The 15,422-nt window shown below is 34.1% G+C and overlaps 3 protein-coding genes across 5 annotated transcripts in view; 2 read left to right on the top strand and 1 right to left on the bottom strand.

The window, feature by feature from the left end:
- The window catches only part of LOC144843230 (bone morphogenetic protein 1-like), a 46,946-nt gene extending 39,311 nt beyond the window's left edge, over positions 1-7,635 (top strand). For 2 of the 3 annotated variants that reach the window (XM_078700021.1, XM_078700022.1), the window contains exons 12-16: positions 2,996-3,118; positions 3,885-4,020; positions 4,413-4,666; positions 5,012-5,201; positions 5,760-7,635. In XM_078700021.1, the coding sequence (XP_078556147.1) occupies positions 2,996-3,118; positions 3,885-4,020; positions 4,413-4,666; positions 5,012-5,201; positions 5,760-5,883 (827 nt within the window). In that variant the 3' untranslated portion in view covers positions 5,884-7,635. The remainder of the gene's footprint in view (positions 1-2,995; positions 3,119-3,884; positions 4,021-4,412; positions 4,667-5,011; positions 5,202-5,759) is intronic. The other variant, XR_013612246.1, reaches the window with a different exon arrangement.
- The window catches only part of LOC144843232 (sialidase-1-like), a 49,613-nt gene extending 34,843 nt beyond the window's left edge, over positions 1-14,770 (top strand). Inside the window, exons 2-4 of the mRNA XM_078700025.1 lie at positions 11,092-11,762; positions 11,946-12,040; positions 12,936-14,770. Coding sequence (XP_078556151.1) covers positions 11,135-11,762; positions 11,946-12,040; positions 12,936-13,352 — 1,140 coding nt within the window. The 5' untranslated portion in view covers positions 11,092-11,134 and the 3' untranslated portion in view covers positions 13,353-14,770. The remainder of the gene's footprint in view (positions 1-11,091; positions 11,763-11,945; positions 12,041-12,935) is intronic.
- On the bottom strand, positions 8,062-10,543 carry LOC144842182 (sialidase-1-like). Its single transcript, XM_078698581.1, has 3 exons — positions 9,822-10,543; positions 9,189-9,283; positions 8,062-8,843 (listed from the first exon to the last, which is right to left on the bottom strand). The coding sequence occupies exons 1-3, from the start codon at positions 10,450-10,452 to the stop codon at positions 8,442-8,444; spliced, it is 1,128 nt and encodes a 375-aa protein (XP_078554707.1). The 5' UTR covers positions 10,453-10,543; the 3' UTR covers positions 8,062-8,441.
- Positions 14,771-15,422: the final 652 nt, after the last annotated feature.

The following is a 15,422-nucleotide window of genomic DNA, read 5'->3' as shown; positions in this document are numbered from 1 at the left end:
GTGAATTTCTGTTTAGAACATCCGAACGCACGCGTTTTCGTACGCTCTTCACGTCAGAAAATCCGCTCAAAAATGACGTATCGACGTTAATATCTTTGTTTAGCTTCCTTAAAATGTATGCTTCCTGAAGATACATATCCACCATATTGAATGAGCTGTGTATACACAGATGTAACGACTAAAAGGATGTATTTCAAAAACGTCTTGTTGATAAACTGTATTTATCGCATTATTAGATCGAATTAATCATGCAAAAGCCTGCCTTGGTTACAAAGCAATCGACCGCGTGTAATCGTTCGTTTCCTCCGCCTCTTGCCAATACATCGCTGAACAATGGACACACACGTGGCCTATGTTTCACGATCCTTTCACAAAAACAAAGAATCTCTAAGCTATTAATATTCATTCACGAAGTCAATACGAATCAAATTCCCCATGTATAAAATGAACACAAGCAGTAACGATATAACCTTGTACTACATGCTATTCGTACTAACACTAACAGGGAAAATACAAATCTTTCCACCTGCATACATACAGAACGCAGAACAAGATTTTCAATATTAATTAAAACCGTAAGAAACAAGAAACTCGACTTTTATCGCCACTTCTCAGCCAATTAAACCATGAACATGAATAAGATACGTGTAATAAAAGTCAAACAGTAACACAAAAAAACAAACATTGCAAATACTGAACTCAAAGTATTGTTATGGAAATACAGAAATTGATTTTATATCTAGACATCTCGAAGACGTAAAACGAACTCGTTTCATTCAATATAGCATTGAATTAAAACAAACAGAAAATGTACTCTTAACATGAAATCAGTTTCTATTCATCTGATCATAGCCTAAATGGCAACAATTTATAATATAATATTTCTATAGAACAAATAAAACATTAAAATAATTGGAAAGCATTGCAAACTGGTTGCAATAAAATGATTTATGCAAATTGATCTACTAGACATATTGTTTGACATTGATTTATTATTAAATACTCCGGAAATTATTAGATTTAATCAGATAAATTGTACAGTAAGCCTACAGTAGTGTATCATGTATCTCAATACAATGGGACAATAAAAGATGCCCAGTGATGATTCTGAAAAGTATGGAATGGTAAAGACGACACAACCTGAATTTCCTCAAATAACTTTTACTTAGTAATTGTAGTATATCATGCATCTCAATACAATGGGGACAGTAAAAGATGCCCAGCCATGTTTCTGAAAAGTATGGAAATGGTAAAGACGACAAAACCTAAATATTCTCAAATAACGATAACTCACGTTTATCATAAATCATAAAGTAAGAGTTTGTTTTTGTATACAATTATTAAAACATAAATGTCGTTTTAGTCGATTGAACGCCGAAGGTTATGGGGCCACGGTCTGTTGGCTTCTTCTGCTTTTTCTGTGTCAATTTCTTCCTGTAGACGTTTCAACCTTGCTTGAAGCTGTCGAGCGTTTTGTATCATAAGTAACAAGGACGCATCTAGCACATGTAAACGCCGTCGCCTTGTCTTTAGGTACGCCTGGCTTTTTTTAAGCTCCTTCTGAAAGGTTTCATTGTCGTCGATCAGAGCAAGTAATCTCTTTTGAGATGAGATACGTCTTTCTTCCGTGATTTGATGATCTGTCTTAGACATCCTAGGCCTACCTATAGAAACATGTACATTTTAAGCATGGATACCTCCATGGCTTTAAGGATACCTCCATGGCTTCACGAATGACTAATAGTTCAGAACATTCGATATAGGCCTAATGTTTGGATATGTTTCTTGCTTTGCTTTTTCAGCATTAAAACGGATAATAGTCACTTCTTGTAAATATGGTAGTGATATGCTTAAATATGTTAGTGATATGACATTATCATGTCCATATATAGGCAAATCACTTTTTTTTTGTCACATGAAGTTTGATAGTGTAGGCTTAGACAGAACCTAATACATTTTTTAGCATTGCAACTTATAAAAGTATTTGGCTTTCTGTTTCTGAATTTATGTATAGGCCTAGGTCTGGCATATCAGATTTTAAAGTAGGCCTATAGTAAGATTCTATGTGGCTAAAAAATGAAAAAAAAAAACGATCAAATAAAACGTACCGTGTGAGTGAATGGAAGTGATAAGTGTTGAATCAAAGATCCATAGCGCGCTGCCGCCGCAACACAAAGACCATTTGTATATAAAACGTGATGAAGTTTGTGTTTCCTAAGAAACGGAGACGGTGTGCGTGTGACGTTATTGGAGAACGCTAAACTACGCGTAGGTCCGTATACTAAAAAAAAACTTTGCGTAAGGCACAGATGAGATGGTAGTTAAGCCACCTTAACGATACTTGATGATCGATGGTAATAGCAAAGGAAATCACTAAATGTATAAAGAACTGATATCTATTGTGAGTAGAAATAAAATATCGAAAAGATGACATCACAATGGCAACAAACCTTGTATGGAAATGGTGGTGGAGTTAGGGTGATGTTGATGACGAAAATCGGAAGATCACAGTTTTGATGTTGGTGACAATGACAAATTATAGGTCTAATAATATTAGGCCTATTATAAATGACGATACCATGAAAGCACACATGTACTGTTAAAGATTGTCCCCCTGAAAAAATATATTTTCTAAATATTTTAATTTCATATAACAGTTATTCACTTTGACCAAAAATTGGATCGAAAAAAAAAAATTATTTACCTGAAAAAAAAACCTGTAATTTAAAGCAAAAAGTAGGAAAATTTACTGCCAGCCAGTCAATGGGTTTTTGGTTGAATTTAACCGTTTATTTTGTCATTCTAAAAGTGAAAAAATAATTTTTTTTCGGGCTTTTTTCTACGGAAGTGATTAGCTTTGTAAAGACTACAAAATAGCCTATTTAAAGTCTGATTTTATTAATCTTCATTTTTCATGTTTGTGGGGGACAATACATCTTGAAGAACCATCATTTTGAAAAACACTCTTCTCAATGACGATTCGCTTTCTTTTCAGACGAAAACGAATGCGACAAGGGCAGTCCTCTATGTGAACATCGGTGCTCCAACACACCCGGTGGTTACGAATGCTCCTGTGATTTGGGGTACATTCTACACGAAAATAACTACAATTGTATAGGTAGGTTTGTTGGGTACTACATAACGTAAGCAAGACCGTAGCGAGAGGTTAAAAACAGACGAGGCAAAAATGCTTTAAATATATTTATTGATATAAAATAAGACGATCTGTGCTGGGGAATTGGGGTGGAGGTGGTGGTGAAAATTGAACATTTCAGACGAGGCGAGTGTCTCGTCTGCCTCATGTTGGCTAAGGCCCTGGTAAGGCTTTGTTTGTCCGGTTTTCAAGTTCAATAAACATTTATTTTAAAATGATGATTTTCTTTCATTACAAACAATATTATAACAATAAACAACAATTTATATAATACCATTTTAGGGATCAAAATTAGAAGTTTATATCAATGGTCTTTCGGATTATGTTGTTTCGACTAGTTCTCTCGACCAGTTCTCTATATTTGTTTAAAAGTAGACTCTATGAGGCTTGGGTACCGTACCGTACCACCCATTAAAATTCACACCATTTGAACAATATGACACGATAACTTTGAGGGGCTTATAAGCAATATGCTTCGCCTTCTCTCAAGTCCACAACAGTGATGAAGGCTACGAGGGACAAGTAAGAAAGTAAAGACACTAAACGTTGATACTTAACGAGCTTGTGAAGTTACGAAAATGACGTTACCCCTTGTTCCCCAGTACGGTAGTAAAAATGGTTCTGTATTAACAGACGAACTACAAATTGTAGTTGGTGGAGTACTGAAAATAAGGCCAGAATTAGGCTTTAACTATATTTATAACCTAATAATATTGCATTCTTATTACAGAGGTTGAGAATTGTAGGAATAAATATGAAGATTACGAGGGGTACTTTTTTACACCTATAATACCGATGAATAACAACAATTCCCTAGATTGTTTGTGGCATATCAATGTAGAACAGGATCTTCGAATATCCTTAGGGTAAGTGGTATCTTAATATTGGTGTACAATGAAAATCAAATCTTATATATTAACGAATTACCGGTATGTCTGCACGGAATGCATTCTGTCTACATATAATTATTCTATCTAAACAGAATGAACTCAATCTTACACATAATGAACTCTGTCTATAGAATCTATTCTGTCTGCACGTTTAATTGTCTAAGCAGAATGTATTCTGTCGACACCGAATGATTTATGTTAATACGGAATGAATTCTGTCGACACGGAATTAATTCACCAATGTCTACACATAATTAACTCTGTGGACACTCAATGAATTCTGTCTAATAAATTCTGGTGACACAAAATAGATACAGAATCAATTCTGTTGATTCATAATAAATTGTGTCTACTACGTTTTCTTCTAGAATTGAATTTGAACGTTGGGAAAATGACGATAGATGCTTAAATTATATAACCATAGGACAGGGTCAAGGTCCTGGTAGTGGCGCTCTCACTACAATATGCAGTATAGAAGACTGGCCCGAAGAAGTCGATACTATATCAAACAGTATATGGGTACAGTACCATTCAGAATGGCCTCACACTAACAGCTTTTTGGTGAACTATTTCACTGAAGAACGTGGGAACCATCAGCAAGAATGTGGAGGAACAATAAATGGTAAGAACGAACGGTAAATGAAAAGTTTGCGCAAATAAAATCGATACAACTACGTCAAAGTTGGAAAGACACCTGAGTAACCAATTTAACGTCTAATGACCGTAGTTCTATCTGAAGACTTATGATTCTCCGTGAGCAAATTCCGTGATGCAGTAGCTCGTGTGTTTCACATGTGACGCCTGTATTATTATAGAATAATTTCTTCTAGTCTTCCGGCATCACCACATAATGCTGTATTATTACGGGATTTGCCTGATACTGGACAAATGTTGTACGTGGAGATATACAGCACTGAATATATTATAATTACAACAGTTACACTTTACTATTTTGTGTTTTTTATAGAAACTACTACATTAGAAACGCCTGGATATCCAGATTTTTATCCAAATAAGGTGGATTGTATTTGGAAAATAACCGGAAACAAAGTTTCGATGTTGTTTGAAAATTTTGATATTGAGAAGCAAGAAGATTGTCAGTTTGACTTTGTCGACATAATGGACGGTGACGTTGAACACCCAGCGAGAGTAGGAAGGTAAGATAGGATTTGATACCGCGCGGCGTTTACACATGACTAGCCGAACTAGCCGTTCGGGACATTGCTAATAATAATACAATATGTGACACATCCGGTCATCCCGAACAACGGCGCCTCGTACTAACTACCTCGAGTAGAGTAGAACCCTCCTTTGGATCACCCCTATTAATAGAAGAATGAAGAGAGCATCCCTATCACTACTATCACGAATAAACTTGCTCTTCTTTGGACACCCATATTAAGGGACACTCCATTACTCGTGAAACTAACGAGCCGGGGAAGTTTCAACCTTACGGCCAACCTCTATGTAGGGCTAACCTCTATTTAGGGCCAACCCCTATTCAGGGTCAAACCTATACAGGGTACACTTCTATTAAGCAAGCACGTTTTTGGGTCCCCGAATGGTGTCTCCTTATAGAGGTCCTACTATATTACGAAATTCAGCACAATGCATTTGATTTATCTAAAACTGATAGTCAAAAGAAAAACCGGTTATTGAACAAGTTTATTGAGCGACACAACATTTAAACATGTTCCTAACTTGTATTATTGTAGGTTTTGTGGAAGCAGGTCACCACCTACACTGCTACGATCGATAACGGGCGAATTTTGGATTAAATTTCAATCTGATGCGACTGTACAAGGAAAAGGATTCAGAGCTATCGTCAATGTAGAATAATTTATAGTAAGCACTGCGCATGTCCGATAAAGTCAAAGAAGAAGTTAGAGTAGACGCACTGCAAACATTTGTATTAATTTTTATAACAATTATAATAATATGGATTTCAATTAATTGTAAACAAAATATAAACAAATGTCATAATAGGTTTTGTTTTATGAATATTAATTTAATTAATGTGTAATCAATAAATGGTACATGAGTATTGTTACATTAACTGAAAGCATCACCCGAAATATATTCTGGTTTGCGAAACCCGTTTTTTTTTTTTCTAGAATGAAAAATCCGCCACAGGCGACGGTAAAAAAGGGTGAGGGGTTTATGAAATAATAGGTACGCATGCGTGAATAAATCTTCGGTGACCATTGGACACTTCATGTGTGGATGGAGTGTATTTAAGTAATAGAGTCTAACCAACACATCAGTTATAAGTGGTATACTGTAATGATCATTAAATGTCCATTCAAACTCGTATTAAATGGGATATTAGCAGCACGTAGTAAAATTATTAGTTAATTTGTTTTCACGCGCCATTATATTTTCAAAATTGCTACTGTATTTTACATATTTGAATTGAATATTGTTTTAGTTTTCAAAATATTTCATCTACCTCCAGTGTTATTATACAGGTAATGTTATTATGATATTCTTTCAATACGTGGCAACGTGGACCAAAAATCTTACGTAATATGACAAATTTAGCATTAACCTTTAACCATTGACCTCAGCAGCTGACCTTTAACCTTATAGTGAGTTATTAAGTCCCTTAGCAATTATTTAGTGCGGTTTAATTTTCAAGGAACAGTGTAACGATACCAACCATTTGGCTTGCATGGCTATCAAACAACCCCCATTTTAAAATATTGGTCCACTAGTCCGCTAAACCATTATGTAAAAATGAGATAACTACACTCCATGTCTAAACGAAGTTCAAAGGTTATATTAAACTTGGTAAGTTTTCACGTTTGCTACTGTTTGGAAAAAAGAAAGGTGCTTACTTACCACTTTCTTAATTGTTTAAAGCTCAGATACAGGCATGAATTTTAAATATAATATTTGGTTAATTGTACATAAATCAAATATTTGTAACAGAAATCAAGATGAAAAAACATGAATTTCCCTTAATATGGTCAAATACAAAATTTGGCAAAATTCTTCCATAAAAACCAGGAAGACTTTTTTTCAGTAGTTAGGTAGTTAACCTAATGTATTAACATGTCTGGTGACTCCCTAGAAGGTGAAAAAAGATGGTGGATATACGGTGGATAATTTTTGCTATAGCATGAAAATAAAAATCTGAAGTTGAATAAAAATACCAGAAATGTAATATTCAAGTTATATTACCTATATTTAGTCATCTGATAACATTTTTTACCACACCGTTTATTTTTCATAGCTTTTTAAAATGCCTCTCTATTTACAAAATTTGTGTACAAAAGAATAGAGATTTTACTGTGTAATTTGAACTATCCCCCCACTGATAAGAAAGTGCTTATTTTCAACAAGCTCGTGTAACACAAATAAAATCCCAAAAATTATGAAACATAGGGGAAACTATAGATCGATAATTATTGGAATGTATGATTAATAGAAATTTTTTGCCCGCACCTGGCCTTTAATACAAAAACAGAATAATTTAGGTGTAGGCCTAGCACTTACGATGAGCGATAATCTTTATTTAAGTTGAAAGACATACAGATGGTTGAATTGTTGGGTATTTCATTGTTTTTGGTAATAAAATGTCCGAGTAATCCATTTTGAGTCTCACTTTTATTACATCTACAAACAAGGTATTAGACATTTTATACAATATTATGTACAAAATACTTTTACACAAAGGCATTACAACATATTGTGGCTAAATTGGGGCTGGATTGTGCAAAATACGTTAAAACTAAATCATTTGGTCAAAACAAAAACAGCCTGGACAAATAAAGCAACTGAAAAGACACAATTCCAATTATGTATTTTGGTGATTGAAGCTTTAATTAAAAATAGTCCAAAGCAAAATATTAAATATTTTACTATTTTAAAACGAGTGTGTATATATAAGACCAAAAAGTGACTGTTTGAACATATTTCGTTGTCTTATCTATTCTGTATAATACTGTACCAAACTTTTAAAAAGTTTAAATGAGAAACGAACTAAACGAGAAACGAAACAAATTACAACAGAGATAGATCATATTTAAATTTTATTTCATTTCAAAAGTATGAATTCCAATTACTCAATATTTTATGTATGCATTTGACATAATCGAATAGGCTATAACTTCGAAATACTGTAATATAAAAACGAAACAAAAAATAGCACACTAAATTTTAAACCAAACGTTTATGACAAAATACATAGATAATTTATTTTATATTAACGGCAAACATGATAAAACATTAAGCAATTTAATCATAAGAAAAGTAACATGCATTTACTTATTGGAAAATCTGCGGACGTAAAATGGTCCCTGAGTTCATTACATTACACCGCGTGTCTGATCTGAATTATCACTAATCATTTCATTAAAAATTGATTGATTGATTGATTAATTAATTAATTAACTTCAATGTATTTTAATCTTAACAAATTGTACCAACTTATAGTCGTTTTTCTCGAAAGCTAGGCCAATATGATCATCATCAATTGCTGTAAGGCACGAATATTCACTACTACCAGGGAATATAGGCAACTGGTTAGGCCATGTCTCTCCCATATCACCACTCCACTTTAGGGTCATATTAACACGCCCAGCCGTGGAAGATGGATTGGAGAAGAACAGGGTTTTCCCCTGTAGAAGAATCGAGCCACAGACGCTAGGCTCAATGAGATCTGCAACCAGTGTGGTTGATGTGACTGGGAAGGTTATTCCACCGTCAAAACTCATGCCTTGAATTCTACAGCGACAGTGATAGAAATGCGTATTACGAGCGTTCACTAGTAATGTACCGTTAGGATATTCAATGATCTGTAAAAAGAGAATTTATTTCTTTCTGAAACAAATAATATTACTATGTTGAGCAAATCTAATGTTGAGCAAATCTAATGTTGAGCAAATCTGAGGTTGATGTTTTCGCACAAATCTGTTAAAAAACCTTCTGTTGAAAAGAGTTTTAACGCATAACAATATATGTATTTAAGCGGACAAGTAAACAACATTCAAAATACAGATGCACTTTGAAAATATTTTAAACAGATCTCAGAGGATGTTTTTTTAATGGAACGGCACCAGAAGAACAACCATGAGTGTATAAATAAAGTAGAATTGAATATAGATTTCCAAATCAAATATCAATTTAGACGTTTGACTAACCTGTGCTTCTCCTGGTGCAAAATCTCCGGTCTTTTTATCACCTCCAAATGGCATTCCGATAAGACCGCCACCAATATGCCATGTATCGCCATGATCTGGAATAGAAAAAAAATATTATTTAACAACCAATTATATCAATTCCCAAGTAATATTGCACTGAGACTCTAGTGCTTAATATTCAATTGTTAGAATTATGAACAGAAAGGCAGAATATTTATCAATAGGCTCTTTCCACAATGGTAGGAACTTTGGTAGGCTCAATCACCTTTCTGTATTCTGTATTCGTTGTGCGATCAAGAAAAATATAAAGTAATAATGTGAGTTGCAAATAAAACCGTAAATTGAAATTGGGATTTTCTACAGTGTATGCACACCAAAAGCAACGGCTTAACATCTCATCCATAGGATGAACTATGAAAAAAAACTACTGTACACAAATTGACATTATAAATTATAAAGGCCTCCACACTTAACATAACATGTTTGCACGATTTCTAGAAGTAATAGAAATGTTTCTTTCGCTTTCATATTATCGTATTTTTCCCCCAATCCGGGTCCTATAATACGAACCTTCTAGAAATGTAATACTTTACGAACTATTTAATTCATTTAGTTAAGAAAGATATAACTTACCATCACTATAAAAACAAGCGACCGACTTTAATGCAAATGGTGTCCTGTGTCCACATGCTATCAAACGACCTTTATTTGGAGCGAACTTTTTCTGTATTCCGTAGCCTGGGCCTGGTGACAAATCGTAACCAAGAATCGCTGGATTTTGTAAGCCAAGATCTACCGGTTCACCCCAGGTATAACCCCAATCTTTGCTCTTCACAACAAAGTTGGTGGCTACGTTCTGTCTCTTCGGGCATCGATTGTGTGCACAGTAAACATACAGAATTATTATATACCCCTTTTCTTCATCTACCATAACTGTGCCTAAATTCAGGCCATCGTTCGCTTCGTAATCATCGACGATGAATACGGTCGGACCCCAGGATACACCCTTGTCCTTTGATCGTTTCATGGCAATGAATTTAGCCCCGACGTCCGTACTGGGAATATCATATTTTCGGGCTTCAGTGAAGATAACCAGGTCGCCGTTTGGTAGGTTGGTGATCACTGGTATCCTATACAAATAAACTTCGCCGGTTGAATTGCTTTCCCATATTACTTGCGACTTTATAATCGTTGGATTAATTGCAATTACAAGTAAGCTACACGTATATAACACAAACGTTATTATTAGGTGATATCTAGGCATATTGTTGGCTATTAGTGACAATAGATTCTTGCAATCCCCGTCGTCACATGCCTTTAACAATACTGTTTTGCTAGATTGGATACGGCCTATGATCTAGTACATAGTCGCCTATGGTACGCACATTACACCCGATAAGAAAAAGCTTTTATGGTGCACCAAATCAAAGGGCACTCGGGAGGGAACAGTCTTCACCCATTACCACATAAAAGAAATAAAATATTAAGTTACACTTCCAAAATAAAAATACCTATTATTAAAGGCTCTACTGGCGCGCCATAGTGGATAATACAAAATGAGCTTTCACTGTATCCAAAACAACAACCTATTCATATGTAAACAATAAAGTCAGGTGACTACAAACCCTGTTCAATCATGTGACTAATTGTGGTAAGTTCCATTTACTATAAGGTATTAACATTTTATAAAAAACATATTTTATTCATGTTAACATGTAATTTTTAGTAATAGATTACATACATAGGTATACATTATTTAGTTTTCTTTTAGTAGATAGTATGTCAGATAAGATAAATATATAATGAATTAGACCAAATTATATATGTTTTTTAATTCCACCCTCTCTATCTAAATGAAGAGGAAGTTACAGATTGGTGTGGACGTCGCCGCCGCTGCACAGAGAAAAATAAACATTCCTTACTTACTGTCAAATTAAGCCTACATCATGGGGAGTATGTCTACGTTTTTTAGTATACTATCAGCATTATTGATTACTGCATGTAATGGCTTAAACGTTGAAGTGGTTCTTGACCAGGTTTTATTCGAGGGAGGCGATGAAGGCGAGGTTTATGCCTACCGTATACCAGTGGCAACGCTAACCGATGAGGGGAAAGTCGTTGTTTACGCCGAGGGTCGCAAGTACTCCAGATCCGATTCCAACTCTAAATTTGTCGCTGGAAGAAGCTCTGTAAACGGGGGCTACAGTTGGTCGGTTACAGAATTTGTAACGAGTAACTATAAGTCCAATGATGGAATTAACCTTGGGGCTGTTCTATATAATTCTGAGCAATCAGAAGTGTTGCTGTTTTACACAGAATGCGCGCATAGAACGTGTGCTAGCGGTGTGACTTCCAATTTTATGATCAAGTCAGTGGACGGTGGTCTGTCTTGGGAAGAGCCCGTAGACATCGGAAAAATTGACGGCATAAATAGCAATTTATACAATTATTCGTGGGCTGCCGGGCCAGGGTATGGCATACAAAAGAAACTACAGCCCAACAAAGGTCGTCTGATTGTGTGTGGCCACACAATCAAACATATCTACTATGCGATGGAGTGCATTATCAGTGATGGTATGTACTACTCTACTACTACTAAGTATATATTACGATGTATACATTTTCATGCAATTTTAAATGTTTGTTTATACATATTGTAATTTCAATTAATATAATGTTTTGATGTATAACGGTACATTGGTTTTACACAAACATAGACTAGTCTAATTTATACATATATATATATTTTTTACAAAGATCAAGGAAAAACCTGGAAACTTGGAGCCTCTCAGGTAGCACTTCCCAAGTATGGACCTATGTATTCACGTGCATTTTGGCCAACAGAAGTGCAGGTGTGTGAAAATGTCATCCAGCAACTTGTGGTGCCATTATTAAAGATGTATTGTCCCTTTGACTAATTCCCCAAAATTGTTTTTTTTAATATTTCGAAAAAAAGTTTGTCATTTTGAAGTATCATAATAGTTATTAACTTTCACCAAAAACTAGTAAAAAAAAAAATCATTTAACTGAAATACAGACGTTTTTATGTTCAAAAAATAACTTTGACTTCCAGTCAAAGTTTTCGATCAAAACATATCTCATAATGCAACGCGCTTGTTTGGCTACTCGGTATGAATAATCATAAAATTTCCTCGAGATCTGTGTGAAAACACCTTCTCAACCGTGACGAGTTGTAAACAATCCTAATTAACATCATGCATAATGCATACTCGTGGTTTGAAATCTTTGTTTACTTTCGCTCGCGACGATTTTCTAGAAGAAATGTAATTAAATTAATTTACCTGTTAATTACGTAAACTTGTTGTTTTTCCTCGAATTTTTGACTTAAAGTGAATAACTTTAATATTACTTTGATATAGCCAATTTAAATTAAGAATATTTTGACCTTCATTTTTTTGTGTTTCAAGGGACAATACATCTTTAACTACTTTTTGACAAAAAAAGTGTGATATGCCCAAACATGGTAAACAGTAATATGACATCATCATGTCCATACTGTATATGGGCACCTCACACTTTTTTTGTCAAACTAGTTTCATAGTGTAGACTAGTGAAATAATTGAATCCAATTTCATCAATGAAATTGGTTAAATCTCATGAGTGTATTATTAAATGGCACAAGGTAGAAATTAATTTTTAAAATACTAAGAATACATAAATATTGTCTCCTATTTCATGTTTAATACAGTACACATTTTCTTCATGATAACCATTTTTCTTTTTCAGATCTCGGAACTAAAAAATGGTTCTATATTATTCAATGTCCGGAATGAGCGGAAATACTTTTGTGCCTGCCGCATTATAATGCTGAGTAACGACGGGGGCGATACAATCGACTTCAATAGCGTTCGTTTTGATACCACATTAATTGATCCCACTGACGCAGGTGGAATTCTCCAACACGGTGACCTCATGTTTTTCAGCAACGCAGCCAATGCTGGAGCGAGAGAGAACATTACGCTGAGATGGAGTGCGAATGAAGGCCAATCATGGGATGGAGCCGTCAATATTTACCCGGGACCAGCAGCGTATTCAACATTGACGAGCGTCGATGAGAACCATATTGGCGTATTTTATGAAAGGAGTATGAAGGGAAATAGTGATGCTGGGAGCATCTGGTTCACGTTGGTTAAAATTCACTAAATATTTGTTGTATTCGATTGGGAACTTTCGTTGTCAACGTAAAGATTCGTTGAGTACTTTTTGTATTCGAATTGTAAATTTGTGCTCAACAGAAAGTCATACGAATAGAAAACGTTGACAACGAAAGCTTTTTCGTTAAGAACAATCTCAACGCTCAAAATACTCCGTTAAAGAAGTACTCAACGGAAAAACTGTACTCAACGGTGAAAGTCTAAATCGAATACGACAATTGTTTTCACATATACACAGTTTCTGTGGGTCCATAAAATATACAATACACATTTTTCAAACAAGAAATGTTTAAAGATGTATTGTCCCCCTGAAAAAAATATTTTTTGTTGAATATGAAATTTTAATGTCACATAATACTAAATAGTTATTCACTTGACCGAAAAAACAAATTAATTACTTGAAAAAAACTGTAATTTAAAGCAAAAAATAGTCAAATTGGCTGCCGGCCAATGAGTTTTTGGTTGAATTTAACCATTTATTTTGTCATTTTATAACTGAAAACATTTTTTCGGGTTTGTTTTTCAACGGAAGTGATTAACTTTATTTTTGTGATTAACTTTGTTAAAACTACAAAATGGCCTATTCAAAGTCTGATTTTATTATTCTTCAATTTCCATGTTTTTGGGGGACAATACATATTTAATGTATAGTTGTTTTTGTAAAATTAGTCCACACAATATTGGCTAAAAACTCTTGCCGAGAATAAGAGATACTTTTTATGTCAGGTATATTAGTAAATATGCACTTTTTCTATATGGTATGATAGTGAAAGAGAGTTGTATGCAATTACTTAAATAATAATTTGGTTTTGGTTTCATAACTCATAAATTATATTACACAGGATCCTAAAATGTAAATGTTCAAAGTCTACACAATATTTGCTAAAAACTCTTGCCAAGAATAAGAGATACTTTTTATGTCAGGTAGTGCATAGCATCACAATTACCATAATTAATATAATAATGCACCTTTTCTATATGGTATGATCAGTGAAAGAGAGTTGTATGCGATTACATAAATAATAATTTGGTTTTGGTTTCATAACTCAAAAATTAAATTACAGGATTCAATTGTCAAATATGATTTTGAGGAAGGGACAAAATATGTAAAATTCAGACATTTTGGGGATCTGCATATATACACTAGAATTCAAGTGGTTGTTTATGTTCTATGTTTAAGTAACTATGTGGGGCTCTGGGTTAGTGGTGTGTGAGTGGAGATGATAGGATTCTGAATTTAGAAATAAGGGGAACAAACAAGTTTTTATGGCAATTTAATGATAATGTACACATCATTTGAACAACCCTCTAACAGAGTTGTGGTAGCTATGTGTTCTCTGTCCAGGAGTACTATGTACAGTATTATGTGTTATATTGTTTTTTTATATATATTCAATAAATATAAGCAATGCATTTCGTTGTCTCTTGATTATTATTTGTGACATTAGTAAAGTTGTCAAATCCAGGTTTGCCAGAGCAATTAGATTTTAATTCATCTTTTTGACGAATTATAGGTGATCTTTGGAAAACAATTTCCAGAAATTTAATTAAAAATATCTGTGCAAATGCAATGTGCAAAAAGATAGATATACTGTATATATTTCTGCATTGTACCCCATAGCTTTTGGAGGCGTGTTTTTGTAACTATGCCTTTTGTTTCTTGACATCTTTGATTGGCTGGTTGGTTTTATTATGTAATTTTGTGACTGATATATCCTTTGTTACAATTCGCTTCACCTGATGATGGGCTATAAATAATTTGAAGTTGATTTTTTTCTATACCCTGCCTATACAGCTCTTTGATTTATATTTATTTATTTATACCTATATTTGATGTCATATTGAATAATATACAGTACAGAGGGAAGCATAGCTGAAATTATGACTGTTAAAAATCAATATAATTATTTTTCTTTTTTAGGCCTACTAAATATACTATTTTATTATTTGTGTCTGAGATATTTGTGTGTGTATGTGTTTGTCTTAACAGGATGACATCTTAACTATAATGGGTCTCTATCAAATTTAAGCAATCCATTACATTTTGGAGGTAATCTGG

The sequence above is a fragment of the Antedon bifida genome, chromosome 5, assembly GCF_963402885.1.
Source record: "Antedon bifida chromosome 5, ecAntBifi1.1, whole genome shotgun sequence".
Classification (NCBI taxonomy): domain Eukaryota; kingdom Metazoa; phylum Echinodermata; class Crinoidea; order Comatulida; family Antedonidae; genus Antedon; species Antedon bifida.
This window is presented reverse-complemented; position numbering and strand designations above follow the sequence as displayed.